General features: G+C 37.7%; 1 protein-coding gene across 1 annotated transcript in view; it reads right to left on the bottom strand.

The window, feature by feature from the left end:
- Window positions 1-853: 853 nt before the first annotated feature.
- sv2ca (synaptic vesicle glycoprotein 2Ca) overlaps window positions 854-15,127 on the bottom strand; it is a 34,352-nt gene continuing 20,078 nt past the window's right edge. Inside the window, exons 4-13 of the mRNA XM_077562376.1 lie at window positions 14,368-14,519; window positions 9,349-9,482; window positions 9,036-9,125; window positions 7,600-7,710; window positions 7,413-7,501; window positions 7,015-7,179; window positions 6,752-6,885; window positions 6,462-6,668; window positions 4,544-4,703; window positions 854-4,332 (exon numbers count right to left, since the gene is read on the bottom strand). Of these exons, the coding sequence (XP_077418502.1) occupies window positions 4,149-4,332; window positions 4,544-4,703; window positions 6,462-6,668; window positions 6,752-6,885; window positions 7,015-7,179; window positions 7,413-7,501; window positions 7,600-7,710; window positions 9,036-9,125; window positions 9,349-9,482; window positions 14,368-14,519 (1,426 nt within the window). The 3' untranslated portion in view covers window positions 854-4,148. The remainder of the gene's footprint in view (window positions 4,333-4,543; window positions 4,704-6,461; window positions 6,669-6,751; window positions 6,886-7,014; window positions 7,180-7,412; window positions 7,502-7,599; window positions 7,711-9,035; window positions 9,126-9,348; window positions 9,483-14,367; window positions 14,520-15,127) is intronic.

Here is a 15,127-nt window from a genome sequence, read left to right on the forward strand (position 1 = left end):
ACTCAACCGAGCTCGCTATTCGGGAGGAGCTGAAAGTAATTACGTTTTAGTACAAATCGTGGTATCTACTTAAGTAGATTTTTCAAGTATTTGTACTTGATGGTTTATGTTTATGATTACTTTTTTTTTGTTTTACTCAAGCATTTGAACATATCTGCCCCTCTGTTAAAATATGATCTCTACCTGTACTTTTTTATTTATTTTTCTTAACATTTCGGAGTCTGTACTTTCTATTAGTAGGAGTCGAATCAATACCTACTAATTCTAAGTACCGAGTATGATTACTTTTGCCACCTCTACTATGTCCTTTGTTGGTAAGAAACTTGAAAATGTCTTATTAACCATTAGAAAAGAAACACACGATTTAGATTTGATTAATTTGTAACCACAATCAATTATGGGTGATTGTATATACAAATTTTGTCTAAAATAAAATGATCCTTTCATCAGAATTTACGTTTTTAATCTATCAATCTTTCAATCGGTCATTCTCCCAACTGTTCAATATAGCCGCTAGGTGGCAGTCTTTGTTAATCAGAATTGCTGGTGGAAAGTACACCTTACTTTGAAATCAGAGTAAATGCAGTTCAAAAGTATGTATATATATATATATATATGTATATATATATATATATATATATATATATATATATATATATATTATATATATATACCAGTCCATTAATACATTTTGAATATAGCAAATAAAACATAATCAATAAACATCAGTGGCAGAACTACATCTTAGGCAAGAGTCGGGCTGGGCTGGGCCTAAAACAAAATGCCAGGGCCGATTTTTTTGTGTGCCAGTCTAGCCCTGCTTATGGGAAAAGATACAATGCACCATTTGCAAGAGAACATCCGTTGTTGTTTTTTAATTGTATATATTTTCGAAAGCAACACAGACTGCAACTCCACCCTTTTCATTTCTTAACATATTTTCACACTCGGACTTCAGAACAGCTTGCAGCAATGACAGGCAGGCCCAATAGTCACAATGGTACACACTTATTGTCCATATACATTTGATTGCCTCCATGAAATGGGTAGACAGAACTTACAAGATTGATACATTCACATTTTTCTTCAACAAACATCTGAATATTGCCATCGTTTTCTGGTGAAAGAGTTAAAACAAAAACAAAAATAGCACATGTTAGATTTTCTACATGCAAGTACACACCCACGCACACAGACACACACACACACACACACACACACACACACACACACACAGACAGGGTATGGGAGTGGGAGAGAGTGGCAGTTGTATAGGGATTTGAAGCCAAGGACTCACAATGATGCACATCATGGACATAGCAGCTGGCACAACGCAATCAAAATTGCTTATACACGATAATTTCACACCTCCACTAATATCAGTTTTGATTATGTACACTATTTACACACTAGAATGCACACAGTTACACACGGTAATGATATGCACACACACATGCATGCTTACACACTCACACACACACACACACACACTCATTCACATACGTATACAGTACATTTAATAATTACCCCGATACCTCAAACAAAATAAGTTTCACAAAACTAATTTCTCTCCAACATGATGATCAGCAACTAGTCGTGGCAAGTGTTGGCACATACTGGATGAAAAATTGCTTTTATATTAGTGCATTTATGTAACAATTGGGCATAACACTTTATCTTTACTAAGACAAAACATATAGTGAGAAATTAGAGCACACTTTGTGTGTAAGCAATTTTTCAAAAGTATAAAAAGTGGTTGGATTCACAAGTCAACCCAAAATCTTTTTTTTACAATAATATGTTGCATGTGCCCCCACTAGTCTAACTTAGCATTCATATTTATATTGCATTTGTGGAATGTTTATTAAGCAACAAAATCTATCGGGTTTTATCTATCTCAGGAGGCGGCCATTTTGTCACTTGCTGTCAACGGAAAATTACATCACAGTTGCTTAGGGCTCAGGTAACGACCAATCACGGCTCACTTGTCTTGTGAGTTTGGTCATGTGACATTCGCAAGCTGAGCAGTGATTGGTCGTTATCTGAGCACCTGTGAGGTCCTTTTCAGCTGACAGCAAGTGGCAAAATGGGTGGATTTTTCTGTTTAATTCATATTTCACAAATGTAATATTCATCAGAATGTCATGTCTAATGGGGCTACATAGAACATATTATTGTAAAGAAAATTTTGGGGTTGACTTCACATATAGACGTTTGTTTTGTCGATTATCAAGTAGCGAATGGCTCTATGTTTGGGGTACAGAATTTTATAATGTGTCCATGAATTAAACTAAATACATGTTCTTATTATGAAATATTAATAGTATCATACAATGATTTTACTGTATTTTTAAAATAAAAATGTTTGTATTTGCATTTTTATGCATTGTTGTTTCATTTGCATTATTCAACAAAAACATATGTCTGAAGTTATGCCTAAAGGATAATATGGTATTGGAATAACTGAAGTGTAATTGACTCCTTACATAAATATGATGATTACCTTTTCTTTTTCTTTTTTTTTATGAATATATTGTTCAGATTCTGTCCTACAACCTCAAGATACCACACGACTATGGGTAGACTGCTCCAGCTCAGGAGAGGCACGTTTAAAAAGGCATTCAGTATTTGTTTTCTGTCAGGATCGTAGGTTACTGCGACAAGCGAGCGACAAAGCAAAATTGGAGGAAGAGCACTGAGAGCACGTATAATAATAGACCGTTATTAATGGGACAAGGCTCGGTTTCAATGTATGACTCAATCATTCCAATGACACAGACGGAAATGAAATTGTCAGTTCAAAAGGGCAAGATTATTGGTACGAGAAAAAACATATTTTTAAGTATGCCGTTTTTTATTCTACCACGGTAGGCTTGGTACAGTATATCCTACATCTCCTTTGGAGAAGTTTTAGATCGAGTCTGTAAGCAAATGTTGGGCACGGTCCAAGCTGAAAGCGCGTCTACGTGTGAGCTTTCATGTATTTTTACGTTGCACCTGTCTGCGCTCTACCTGACCATCTGCAACATGTCAGGTGTTTGCTGGGAAAGCAGCTGCCGGCATCTGCGCGCTCTGTCTGATCATCTATTCCCTCCGTTATCACACAGCAGGTTGACTGGGCTCATTACAGCTTGTTTTGCACTTTTCTCCCCATCTGGCTCCTCTTAATAAGACTATTAATATTAAAAGCCTTGAGCTTAAGCGATGCGATAACACCATAGAGGATGTCGGCTGGAACTAAAATTAAACCAAAGTTTTAGTAGGAAACGTGCAAACATCAGCCTTGTTGTGCAAAATGTCCACACAAAGCATGCCCAAAATTACTAATTAACTTGCGAGGAATTCTGTACTGTCGGGTATGCATAAATTGCCGCACTGCTACTTACCGTATAAGCTAGTTATGATTAAAACAGTTAATATGTAGTGGATATAAAAAGTCTGTACCTCATTTAAATTGCCTGTTTTTTTTGTAATATAAAAATGAGACTAATATAAACTCATTCACTGCCATTGACGGTTATAGACGTCAAATATTCATTTGTACTATTTCTATTAGTTTAACATTTTTTTTCCACTTTTGTTAAGAGTATGAAAACCTAGAATCTTTTTTTATTGTACATTTAGAACAGATATAAAATGTGTGATTAATCGTGAGTTAACTAATAAAGTCATGCAATTATGATTGTAATTGGCAGACGCTCCTAATCTTTAATTATAATTAATCGCATGACTTCAATAGTTAACTCACGATTAATCATAAATTTGATATCTGTAATAAATGTACAATAAAAAAAAAATCTAGGTTTTCATACTCTTGTTAACAAAAATGGGGAAAAAATTTGAAATAGTTCAAATGAATTTTTGACGTCAATAGCCGTCAATGGCAGTGAATGAGTTAAACATTTCAAAACTTTTAATAGCATTAATGTTCCTTTTTTTCAATTGAGTTATAGAGGTCATAGGTCACATGTTTTGAAGTGATGTATCTTGGTCTCATTTTTTTTATATTACAAAACCAAAGCATTTGCACACTGGGGTGTGTCGACTTTTTATATCCACTTCATGTGTGATCCAATCTTTCTCTATGATCTCTTCGCCACCTTAAGCTCCATGTTTTTGATCAAGGTTGTACTATGGTGAAGCTGGTGTTACATGAGGACATTCGCCCTGCTGTCAGGCAACCGGAGGCTGACCAGACCTCCTCCCACGAGAACTGATGAGGCCATCAGGATGGGGATGGCCTTTGTGATGCCAACCAGAGAACCGAAAATCAGGTTCCCCAAGACGGCAGCCATCTTACACAGGGCGTTGCAGAATCCAAAGCCTGTTCCTCTGCAGAGAGGTTTTGGGAGAAGAGAATTAAAAAAAAATAGAGAAAGAATTAGAGTGTCGTCTTTAAGTAGCAAACTGCGTGTAATCAGTGCGATCACTGATTTCTAAGTGACCACTACAGTTTTAAGTAGGACTAGTTAGACATTTGAACACAACTGCTTAGAAAACACGTCCTGTACTGTACTTACACTTTGACCAATCATACACTTACCTCCTGGCAGTCGGAAAAGATTCCGTTGTGACCACGTCCAGAGAGTTCCAGGCAGAAATACTCAGGCCGTTGTAAAGGCACAGCATGAAAATCATCATGGACTCACTGGTGCCAAACCACAAGAAGAAGCAGCTGATGCCTGACAACACCATGGAGCCACCTGACGCACAAAGATAGACCGATATGGTTTGTTCAAGACCGATACGATTCCGATTAACTCATTCACTCCCAACCATCTTCACTGAAGCAACCCCCTTCGCTCCTGGCTGTTTTTCTAGATTTTAACTGTTTTTTGCAAGGCCCACAGAATATTGTGTTCTATAGCTATAAAAACATTGAACCTACCACAAGAAAGGTCTCTCTTCTTCTCTTCTCTCTTCTTTCATCAGGAAAAAAAAGTATATTTCTATCTGTCTATCAATTGCAATTGCCATTCTCATCAGTGCATCAAAGCCTTCTGTATGCTCTACCATAAAAAAATATTTAAAAAAACGTCTTTGGGAGCAGGGTAATATTTAAAATAGAAAGCATTTATACATTTTTGGGAGCAAATTAGTTAATAGTAATCGGGGAGGTTGATAACCAATATTTGGAGCCAATATTTACTTAATTTTTTTTTAAATTTTACTCTTAAGGGAAAATATTGGCATCAGCATCACAAAAAAAAAAAAAAAACCCTCTAATTCTTAACTTTGTTGAAAGTAAGCATACAATATATTTGTACTTGCAAGATTTTTTTATTTATTTATCTTAGGCAATAGACATGTTTGTTTAAAAAAAATAAAAAATTAACAAAAAAAAATCTAGGGATCAACATGTCCTAAAAAGTCAAATAAAACGTAAACAAGTAAATAGGCACCCAATGGTTTTCTACTATAAATAAAGTTTTCCCAAATTGCAAAATAGCTGAAATTTTTGTTTTAATTTCAAACAAAAACAAAAGCCGCAGAGAGTTTCCAGGGTCAGCAGAATATTTTGTAATATTAACTTCAAACGTAAATATAAATAGTTTCCTGAAGTTAATATAGTTTTGAATTGATCCATCATTGACTACCAGATTTTCAAAAAAAGGCGATACCGATACAGACGCTCCCCTACTTACGAACATTTAAGTTACGAACAACGGTACATACGAACATTTCTGCGCGTACAGTATGTCGAAAAATGTTCGGAAGGAAATGCTGTAAGTTAGATTTTGTATTGCGCGTAGTGCTTCTTTCCGCCGCTAATACCGACGATTGGCGCTGTGAGAGCTCATTGGAGGCTGAGCAACGTGGCGAGGAGGAGGAGGAGGAAGAAACGCCGGTCCCCATGAAGCAAGAAATAACTTTTGAAGCCGATTCCAGCGACGACGAAGAATCTCTCATGATATAAAATCCTCCTCTTCCTCCTCCTCCATCATCTCCTTAAGCATCGAGTACATCTTCCAAAAGTAAGTTAAACTTCATTTTATTTATCTTATTACGTACATGTACATACTGTGTGTCTCGCTCTCTCTCTCTAACATACGTAGTACAGTACAGTACTGTACGTATTCTCTCCATTTTATTAAAAGTTTTTTTCAGTACAAACCAATGCAGGTTACTTGTACAAGCCTTAAACATACTTATATAAACCTTCAATATACTTATATAGGCTTTAAACATAAATTATAATACAAAATATAGCACTGAAGCAACTTACGAACAAATTCACCTTACGAACGATCGTCCGGAATGTAACTCGTTCGTAAGGTGGGGAGCGTCTGTATATATAAACTGCATATGGGCACCGATTATTGGCCCGGCCGATAATCTTTCTATTCCTACACAAAGCCCACTGAAAAGAACAGTGAGTAACTCTGCTGGTCACTACAATTCGGTCTTGTCATCAACACTACTCCTCACTCGCAATGACAGATGTTCATAGTCTGTCCTACCTAACATGGACAGACGGCCTGTTTTATCCATGAGAAGAGCAGACACGATGTTCCCAGGTAGAACGGCCAAAGTTCCCAAGAAGTTGATGAAGTAAACCCAGTAGGCGCTGTAATCATCATCAAATGTCATCTGGCATCCCGTCTTGTTGTGGGTGAACGTGCTGTTGACCACCTCAGTGCCGTCAATCAGCTTTGAGTCGTCGATGTCTGCACACGCAGAGACATCACACTTGATCGAATCACAATTTCGCTCAGAAATGGGACGATTAGAAGCGCCGGAAGCATCTTACCTGTATTAAAGAAGAATGCATCGATGAAAGTGCAGTTATGGAAATAGGATCCCACCGATGTGACGTCATCGAAATGGCAGTTACGAAAGGTTGAGTCAACAAAGGTGACGGATTTGAGTTTCATGTTGATGAATCTGAGGGGTAACAATCACACAGTCAGTCTTTTAGCGTTTGGAGCCCAACGTTCCCTTCTTTCGATGTGCCACAAACAATAACTGCAGAAAATGGTACGATTTCAACATCCGCTGATCACAATGTCCTACCGATCCTTGATGAAAAGTCCATTTTTGTGTATTTGGTTCTCAAGGGTAAAGTTGAAGGTGAAGTCTTCAATGCGTTCATTGTTGTGGATTTGCACTTTGGAGGCATATTCGTCTGCCTGGAGGTGTTTGATGACATCAGGGAACCAGACAGACAGACCATAATACCTGCAATCAGAATCATATTTACTGTCTAAAGATGCTGCCAATTTTAGGGTGCTTTCACTACTATTTGTCTCAGCTCCAACTGAAGAGTATTGATCCTAAGACCGTGATTGATTTGGCCAACATGTATCTTCTCAGTGTGGAGAGCTCAAGATGACAGAAACGTAATTGCTATTATTTGACCGATGAAACTACATTGGATTGTTCCCCAGCACAAATGACATTAGAACACTCACCCGAAAGACAGCGTGAACCACACTATGGCCAGTCGTATCATATTTTCTCGCATAGGGTAGTTGAAACACTTCATGAGATTCAGGTAGATCTGAAGAGGAATAGGAAATGAATTCGGCAGTGAGCCTAAAAAAAAAAAACTGATACGGGGAAAACATTTATAGAAATAATCTGCTGACAGAACATTACCCCATGGATTTCAGTCTTCATCCGGAAAATAGCCTTGGAAACTGGATTTCCGGATTCAGACTCCAGTTCGACAAATTCATCAAGCTGCTTTGGGATCTTTATCCTGTTAACCTGAGAAATAAATTTACGACAATAAGAGCAATCATTGTGTGAATTCAAACTGACTAAATATGAGAGGATCTGCTCTTCTAAATACAACTTAGTAGGGGGAAAAATAGAAAAATTTCAATTGGAATGGAAAATTCACTTAACAGGCATAGGTAGTCCAAAAAAACACTAACTCATTCACTGCCATTGATGCCGATAAACGTCAAAAATTCATTTGAACTATTTCTATTAGTTTAACATTTTTTTGCCCACTTTTGTTAACAAGAGTATGAAAACCTAGACAAAAAAAAGAAGAGAAAAGATTATTAAAAAATTAGGGGCGTCAGGCGATTAAATTTTTTAATCGTAATTAATGGCATGACTTCAATCAGTTAACTCACGATTAATCACAAATTGTATATCTGTTCTAAATGTACAATATTTATATAATATAATATATTTTTTTCTAGGTTTTCATACTCTTGTTAACAAAAATGGAAACATTTTAAACTAATACAAATAGTTAAAATTAATTTTTGACGTCTATAGCCGTCAATGGCAGTGAATGAGTTAAAAACAATAATCAAAAGAGGGAGACAGGACGTAAAAACCTGTTGGTACTCGCTTTTTAGTGCCACGAGATCTTCTGAAGATAATGAGAACAATCTAGTGTGTTATTGTGAATATGTAGGCATGACTGCGTGTCACCAGCTGATGCGCCAATCATATCGTCTCATTGCCGTGGAGACAACCTTGGCCAACTCCATCGAGAACACAGGAAAGAGGGCGGAGCTAAAGGAACACCACATCCAAAGCAGTAGTTTTGGGACAACAATTTGGTCAACCTTGAGTCTTTTTGCCCGTGACTCTCAGTGGGGCTTCACTTAGCCAAATTAGCAACCACTTCTTCAGCACGAGATGTTAACTCCTCCTCGTGGAAGCCATTTTGCATAGACTATAATTCAAATGTTATCTAAGGTACAGGTCTAATTTTAGTGTAGTAAATCAGAATTTTAGTGTACTGAATCCCATGGAAAGTCTTAATCTAGATTTAACGTTACCTTTTTTTAGGAATTAGATTGTATCTGCTCACGCAATCAGTGAAAAAATGATGTCACAGAAGCTGACAGCATCAATGCATTGACAACTTAACATGCAGTTCAGGTTACAAATAAGCCTGAATGACACAGAACAGCTTTGAGAAATGTCATCATGCAGATGTGATCCCTCTAAGAGAGCGGGAGAGTGTTAAAACCTGTCCCAGCTGTGGCAGAAAATAAGCCTCTTTGCTTTCCTTTCAAACATCAAGAAACCAAAGCAGAGCAGCACCAGGGAGAAATAAAACTCACGCTGAAGACTTTCTCCGGCTGCCCACGCGCTCTCATGTTGGTGTCGTGGATTTGTTTGAGGATCATCCAGGCTTCGTCGTGCTTCCCCACCTGTCAGCAGGCAGCCCGTCAGAGAAAGAAAAACACATTTGTGGCATCAGCAACAGCTTACTAAGCAACAACGGTTTGTAGTAGTAGTTCTACTACAGTGATATTGCATTGAATGAATATCTTGGAAATACAACATAATGCAGAGTCGGCAAATTTTGTAGTCACAATTTCAAGCTTGAACATTTGTTTGTCAGCAATTTGGGGAAATAAACATATTTTGTACCTCAAGGTAAAATCTAGGGCTTTCGGGCATGAAAGTAAGTGCGACCACCGCACACACACAAGGCAGAGCGCAGACCACCACAAACACTCTCCAACTGTGGAACTGGTATGCTGAGCCCATGCTGAAACTCCATCCTGCAAACACAGTGCATGACATCAGTGGAGTAAAAGAAGAATCTAAAGGATTCATAAAAAAATTTAAATCGACACCTGCCCCTGTTTTAGTCCTACAGTGCATTGTTAAGTGATAATATAATTATCATAACATCAGTGGAATTCGTTATACTAAGTCACATGGTTTGTTTGAATATTTTTGTGTTAAAAATATGTATTATTTTATTCTCTTGTGCCTTTTACAGTAAACTTCAACTCAGTTGACAAATTAACACCCTGAAGGTTGGAAGTACACTTTCCTTCTTATTTGAAGAATTGTGGAAGTGAGAGCGTGAGAAGAAAAATACTTTAAAAAGTGTGTTGTAATACGTTTACATGTTTTTTTTAAAATTGAGTTTAAATGTAAAACTACAAGTCAAACCATCAAGAACTGTGCTCATTTTGCCAAGCGCGACTATGTCAGAATGATCTAATCTGAGCATTTGCACATTATGTGAGAACATCATATTGCAAACATACGTAGAGACCATAAATTACAATGAATGTCTTTGCTCAGGGAAATGCACTGTGATCAGTTAACGGAATGCATTGAAAGTAATTGAGCGTGTTTAGCTGAGTTTAACTTCATTGCACCTGATCTAGCCCCCGAGCATTTCCTCATGAATTATTGTAACACACAAATTAAATACACACCAGCACACACACACATACACACACAGCAGTAGGGGAGGCGTAGACAGCGACAGCCAATTATATACTAAAGAAATTAGGGATGGGTGAGGACCAATACCAGGTATTGTGCCGATACCAGCCACCGATACTTAAGGCAAACAAAATCTGACATCGAGTAAGTCCTAAGCAGGAGTTGGCAACATACTACAACAATTTTGATTCATCATTTGCATCAGAAAGAAAGATCTGTTGGCAATTTTTGGTCATTGTTTTAAATAAAATTGTATTCATCATGAATTGGTTAACTCTGACATCCACTGAAAACATCTATAGGTGCCCTGAAAGTTGTGGAAGCAGTGAAGTAATAATAGTTGCTGCCAGGGCTGGACTGGCCATCTGGCATTCAGGGCAGATGCCCAGTGGGCCGGCCTCTTTTGGGGCCGTTGCCGTGCTTTTTAATTATTATTTTCCTACATTTTATCCCAAACGACTGGCCCACAATTTAGAGGGACCAGTCCGTTAACAAACTTTAGCAAACTGAAACATCATTAATAAACATCAGTGGCAAAACTATATTAGGCAGAAGTCGGGCCGATTTTTTTGGGTGCCAGTCCACCTGCTTATGTTGTAGTTGCACACAAAAAATGACAACACACTCCAATTCTTACAAAATGTATATATTTAGCACAAGACTATACTGTTTGCCTGCAATTCAAAAACAACCTTGTGCAGTGCTTATAAGCAAATGTCTTGTGTGCAGTGTGTAAATTGTGCACATACAACAACAACAATTCATATGTGCTCTCACTGATTTCGTTTTTTTGTGAGGAAGCCGTAAAAAAAAACAAAAAAATGCTGCAGTGCCAGTTGTGACCTCCCACGTCTCTCGACAGATCGTGCTTCATGGAGATGCTTCTCCGCGGGGAGCAGTGCCATTATCCATTACCAGGCGTAGGTGGTAGTCAGGAAGCGTGGGGCGGTTAATGTTAGTGTTTATGCCAGAAAATGTCTTCTGAGGATTAATCTCAAAATATAATCTGCTTTAATGGGAGGGAGGAGGTTTGTTTTTTTTCCATAATGGGAGAGCATGCAAAAGATAATTTGAAGTGATTTATTTTAACAAGATATTGTACAATGTACCACATCGCACTTTCAGTTGATACACTAATGTTGGAATGAATTTTTGCATATAATTGTTAGCCTTTAAACAATGACCGTCATGCAAGGTTTTTACGTTAACAAAATAAACTGTCCTTTTTTGAGATTTAGCTTTAATTTCTTGTCTTCTTCTCTGTGCGCAGAGTGAGCGATAGGAGGAAATCGAGGAAAAAAATGTAGTTGTTCAGCACCAAGTGCCTTTTCTACAGAAATGGATCTTAGCTTCTTTCCCCTCTGGGTTTGTGTTTCACTCACGCTATTGGAAATCTCATTACGGGGATTATGTACATAATTGACTATGTCTGGTGGACCAACTAAGCACTCCTTCACAACTACTACTCCTACTACGGCCAAAGCTACAAAGATAGATTGCTGCATCTGCTTAAACACTGTTTTATTAACTCTTTGACTGCCAGCCGTTTTCAGAAAAGGGATGCTGTGGGTTCCAGCTAATTTAAGCATTTTGACTGATCTTTCAAGGTCCACAGAAAATTTTGTGTTTGGACTATGGAAACATTCTGCCCTCAACACTCTAGCTCCGCCTCACGTCTTCTACTGACGCCTTACCCGATCTTGTCCAAAGAGAGTCATCGCTGCCATCTAGTGCCCAAAAATAGTCATTATACTAACTCGAGCTGCTTGATACTTTCAGCACAGCTGGCCAAGGCTTTCCTCCACCCGTTTCCCCCCCAAAAAAACAAAAAAAAAACATAGTTAACGTCTTTTAACGTCTTTGGCAGCCCTCATTTGGATTTTACTTTAACGTTTTTGGCAGTCAAAGAGTTAGCACACAGAGAGAGAGAGAGAGAGAGAGAGAGAGAGAGAGAGAGAGAGAGAGAGAGAGATATCATAGATAGATATCATAGATATCATAGATAGATAGATAGATAGATAGATAGATAGATAGATATCATAGATAGATATCATATCATAGATATCATAGATATCATAGATATCATAGATATCATAGATCGATATCATAGATATATATCATAGATATCATAGATAGATATCATAGATATATATCATAGATATATATCATAGATATCATAGATAGATATCATAGATAGATATCATAGATAGATATCATAGATATCATAGATAGATATCATAGATATATATCATAGATATATATCATAGATATCATAGATAGATATCATAGATAGATATCATAGATATCATAGATAGATATCATAGATATATATCATAGATATCATAGATAGATATCATAGATATATATCATAGATATATATCATAGATATCATAGATAGATATCATAGATAGATATCATAGATATCATAGATTTCAACCTCTATGTGCTGCCATGTTTATCTGATCTGCCCAGGGCCTTCACAATCCGTAGTGTTGGCCGATGTAACTTCAACAATTTTTCTTTAAATTTAAAATTTGTCAGCATTTTCTGTCAAAGTGATAGTGTTAGGATTAAGAGGTGTATTCAGTCAATTAATTAAATCCTTAATGAAGGCCCAGGTACCAAATGCACGACCTGCTACTGGCTCAGACCCACACAAGTGCTATCACAGTCACTGACGTCACAGGTTGGCCAAAGCACGGCCTGGCCATAAATCAGCTCGAGCACAAGCTTTGTCCTGGTCAAGCAAGGAGAAAAACCTAATTATGCTTGATCAAGAAGAACACTTTGTCAAGATGGGGACTAGAGAGAGAGAGAGAGAGAGAGAGAGAGAGAGAGAGAGACAGAGAGAGAGAGAGAGACAGAGAGAGAGAGAGAGAGAGAGAGAGAGGAGGGTTGCGGTAATAAAAGGAAGGACAGCGTTATAGAGCCAACAAAACAAGGAGAGGAGGGGCTGGGTGGAACATATAAGGTTAAATAAGAAAAGGCAAAAAAAATATGGGTAAAATGAATTAGAAAGCTCTTTCATTATGTCATGTATTAATTACCATGGGTGATATGAAATGCAACACAGTGATAAAAAAACTAAAAACATCATCCACTCTGTCAGAGTGTCTGCTCCGAGGCATTCATGCATAATATTAACCTTTTTAACCTCTGTACTTATACTGGGAGCAAATCAATGCTATTAGGTGATTGTTTCTGCAGAGATAACAGAGCTTTGTAACGTACTATCAAGTATCATGAATTAAACTGCAAAATCCACTTTTTTTTTTTTTTTAATCCATCTCAGAGGGCGGCCATTTTGCCACTGAAAATGATATCAGAGCTACTCAGGGCTAACAGCCAATCACGGCTCAGCTTCAGAAAGCAGGTGGGCTGTGATTTAACGGGCAGAAAACGGATTTTTGTACAGTAATTGTCCAAGTCTGTTGTAAAATTGGCTGCTATTGTTTACTGTCAATTTATGAGTAATACACATATTTCCGGGTTGTGCTGCTGTTGTCAAACGTATACAGTAAAAACTATACTACTGGCTAACAGACACACCTATGTTGTGGCCAAGATGGCACTAGCGACCCATCAAAGGCAACGGCAAGCTAAGCTAACGGACATCCATTATTAGCTTAGGCAAACAATTCAAATGGATGTTTACGCGGGCCCTTGCCGTCGTGTACATGTCTCCTGAACATGCCATACTGAATTTGGCATACAGTTCATTTTTGTGAAGCCCTTCTCTACAGTATGGCATCCAATCGTGACAAAAGGACAGACACTATCACTGCTTTTGAAAGGCACCAGCTGCATTTCATTATAACCCAACCCAAGCAGTAGCGAGATACATTTGTATAAACTGTAAAACTTTTCAAACAGATTCAAGCTTTTTTATATTTATTTACAACCATTTTGTACTGTATACTACTAGATCATTTTAGATCATGAAACATTAGATTAGACACAAGGGTGGTCCAATAATTTTTCCATGATTTTATCTATGCCAGCAACGTACAGTGAATAAAAATACTAGATTAAATTTGTGAGTGAATTGAAATCACATCATCAATATTTTGAGTCATGTCACTCATATCAAAAGGCAACACTGTAAACAGTATTATCCATGGGTGCATCCATGCACGGGTCACCTATAGTGTAAATCTTCAATCTGACATCATCAAGCGAGTGTGATACAGCTGGTAAACTCACCATAATGCGGGATAATGGCCCACGCCATGGCGGATGCGTAGATCTCGCCAATCATCCAAAACATACACAGCCAGCTCAAATGTTCTCCTCTTTTCTCCCTCGATAAAACCTCGGCAAAGAAAGAGAAAACAATGGGCACTGCACCTCCTATCCTGCAAGAAGCACAGAAAAGTGGAAATTAGAGATTTTCAACTGAGACATACGGCAGTTGCATGAACCGTCACGTTTTTTTTTTCAACCTTAATCTTCTGATGCGATTACCACGTGTTTCTTAATTAAACAACTGAGCTTAAAGGGTGTTTGGATCGCAATATTACTCGGATTACAGCACAACATGACACACACTATGCAACCTGTCTTGACTCAAAGGTTGCAATGACAGTTTGTAATTACTCTAAGCTACAGATGCAATTACTGCAGTAATTCCCAAAAGAACAGTTTCAACATCACAACACATAATCACTATTGTGTTGAGCAGGGTGTCTCAAACCATTTATATTTAGGAACCAAACTTACAGTTACAGAAAAAAACATTATTATTTTTATTATTATTATTATTATTATTATTATTAGAACTAAAGTTGAGACAGGGAGAACGTGCAAACTTCGGAGACGTTCCAACAGAGATTCGAACCCAGATTTCCTGACTACGAGCCAGATGTATTAACCACTCATTCCCCCGAGCTATAAATCACAATAATATACGTACGTAGGGTAGATAAATGAACACATTTCCGACAGGGTCCATCAAATGGCGAAC

The sequence above is a fragment of the Vanacampus margaritifer genome, chromosome 3, assembly GCF_051991255.1.
Source record: "Vanacampus margaritifer isolate UIUO_Vmar chromosome 3, RoL_Vmar_1.0, whole genome shotgun sequence".
NCBI lineage: Eukaryota > Metazoa > Chordata > Actinopteri > Syngnathiformes > Syngnathidae > Vanacampus > Vanacampus margaritifer.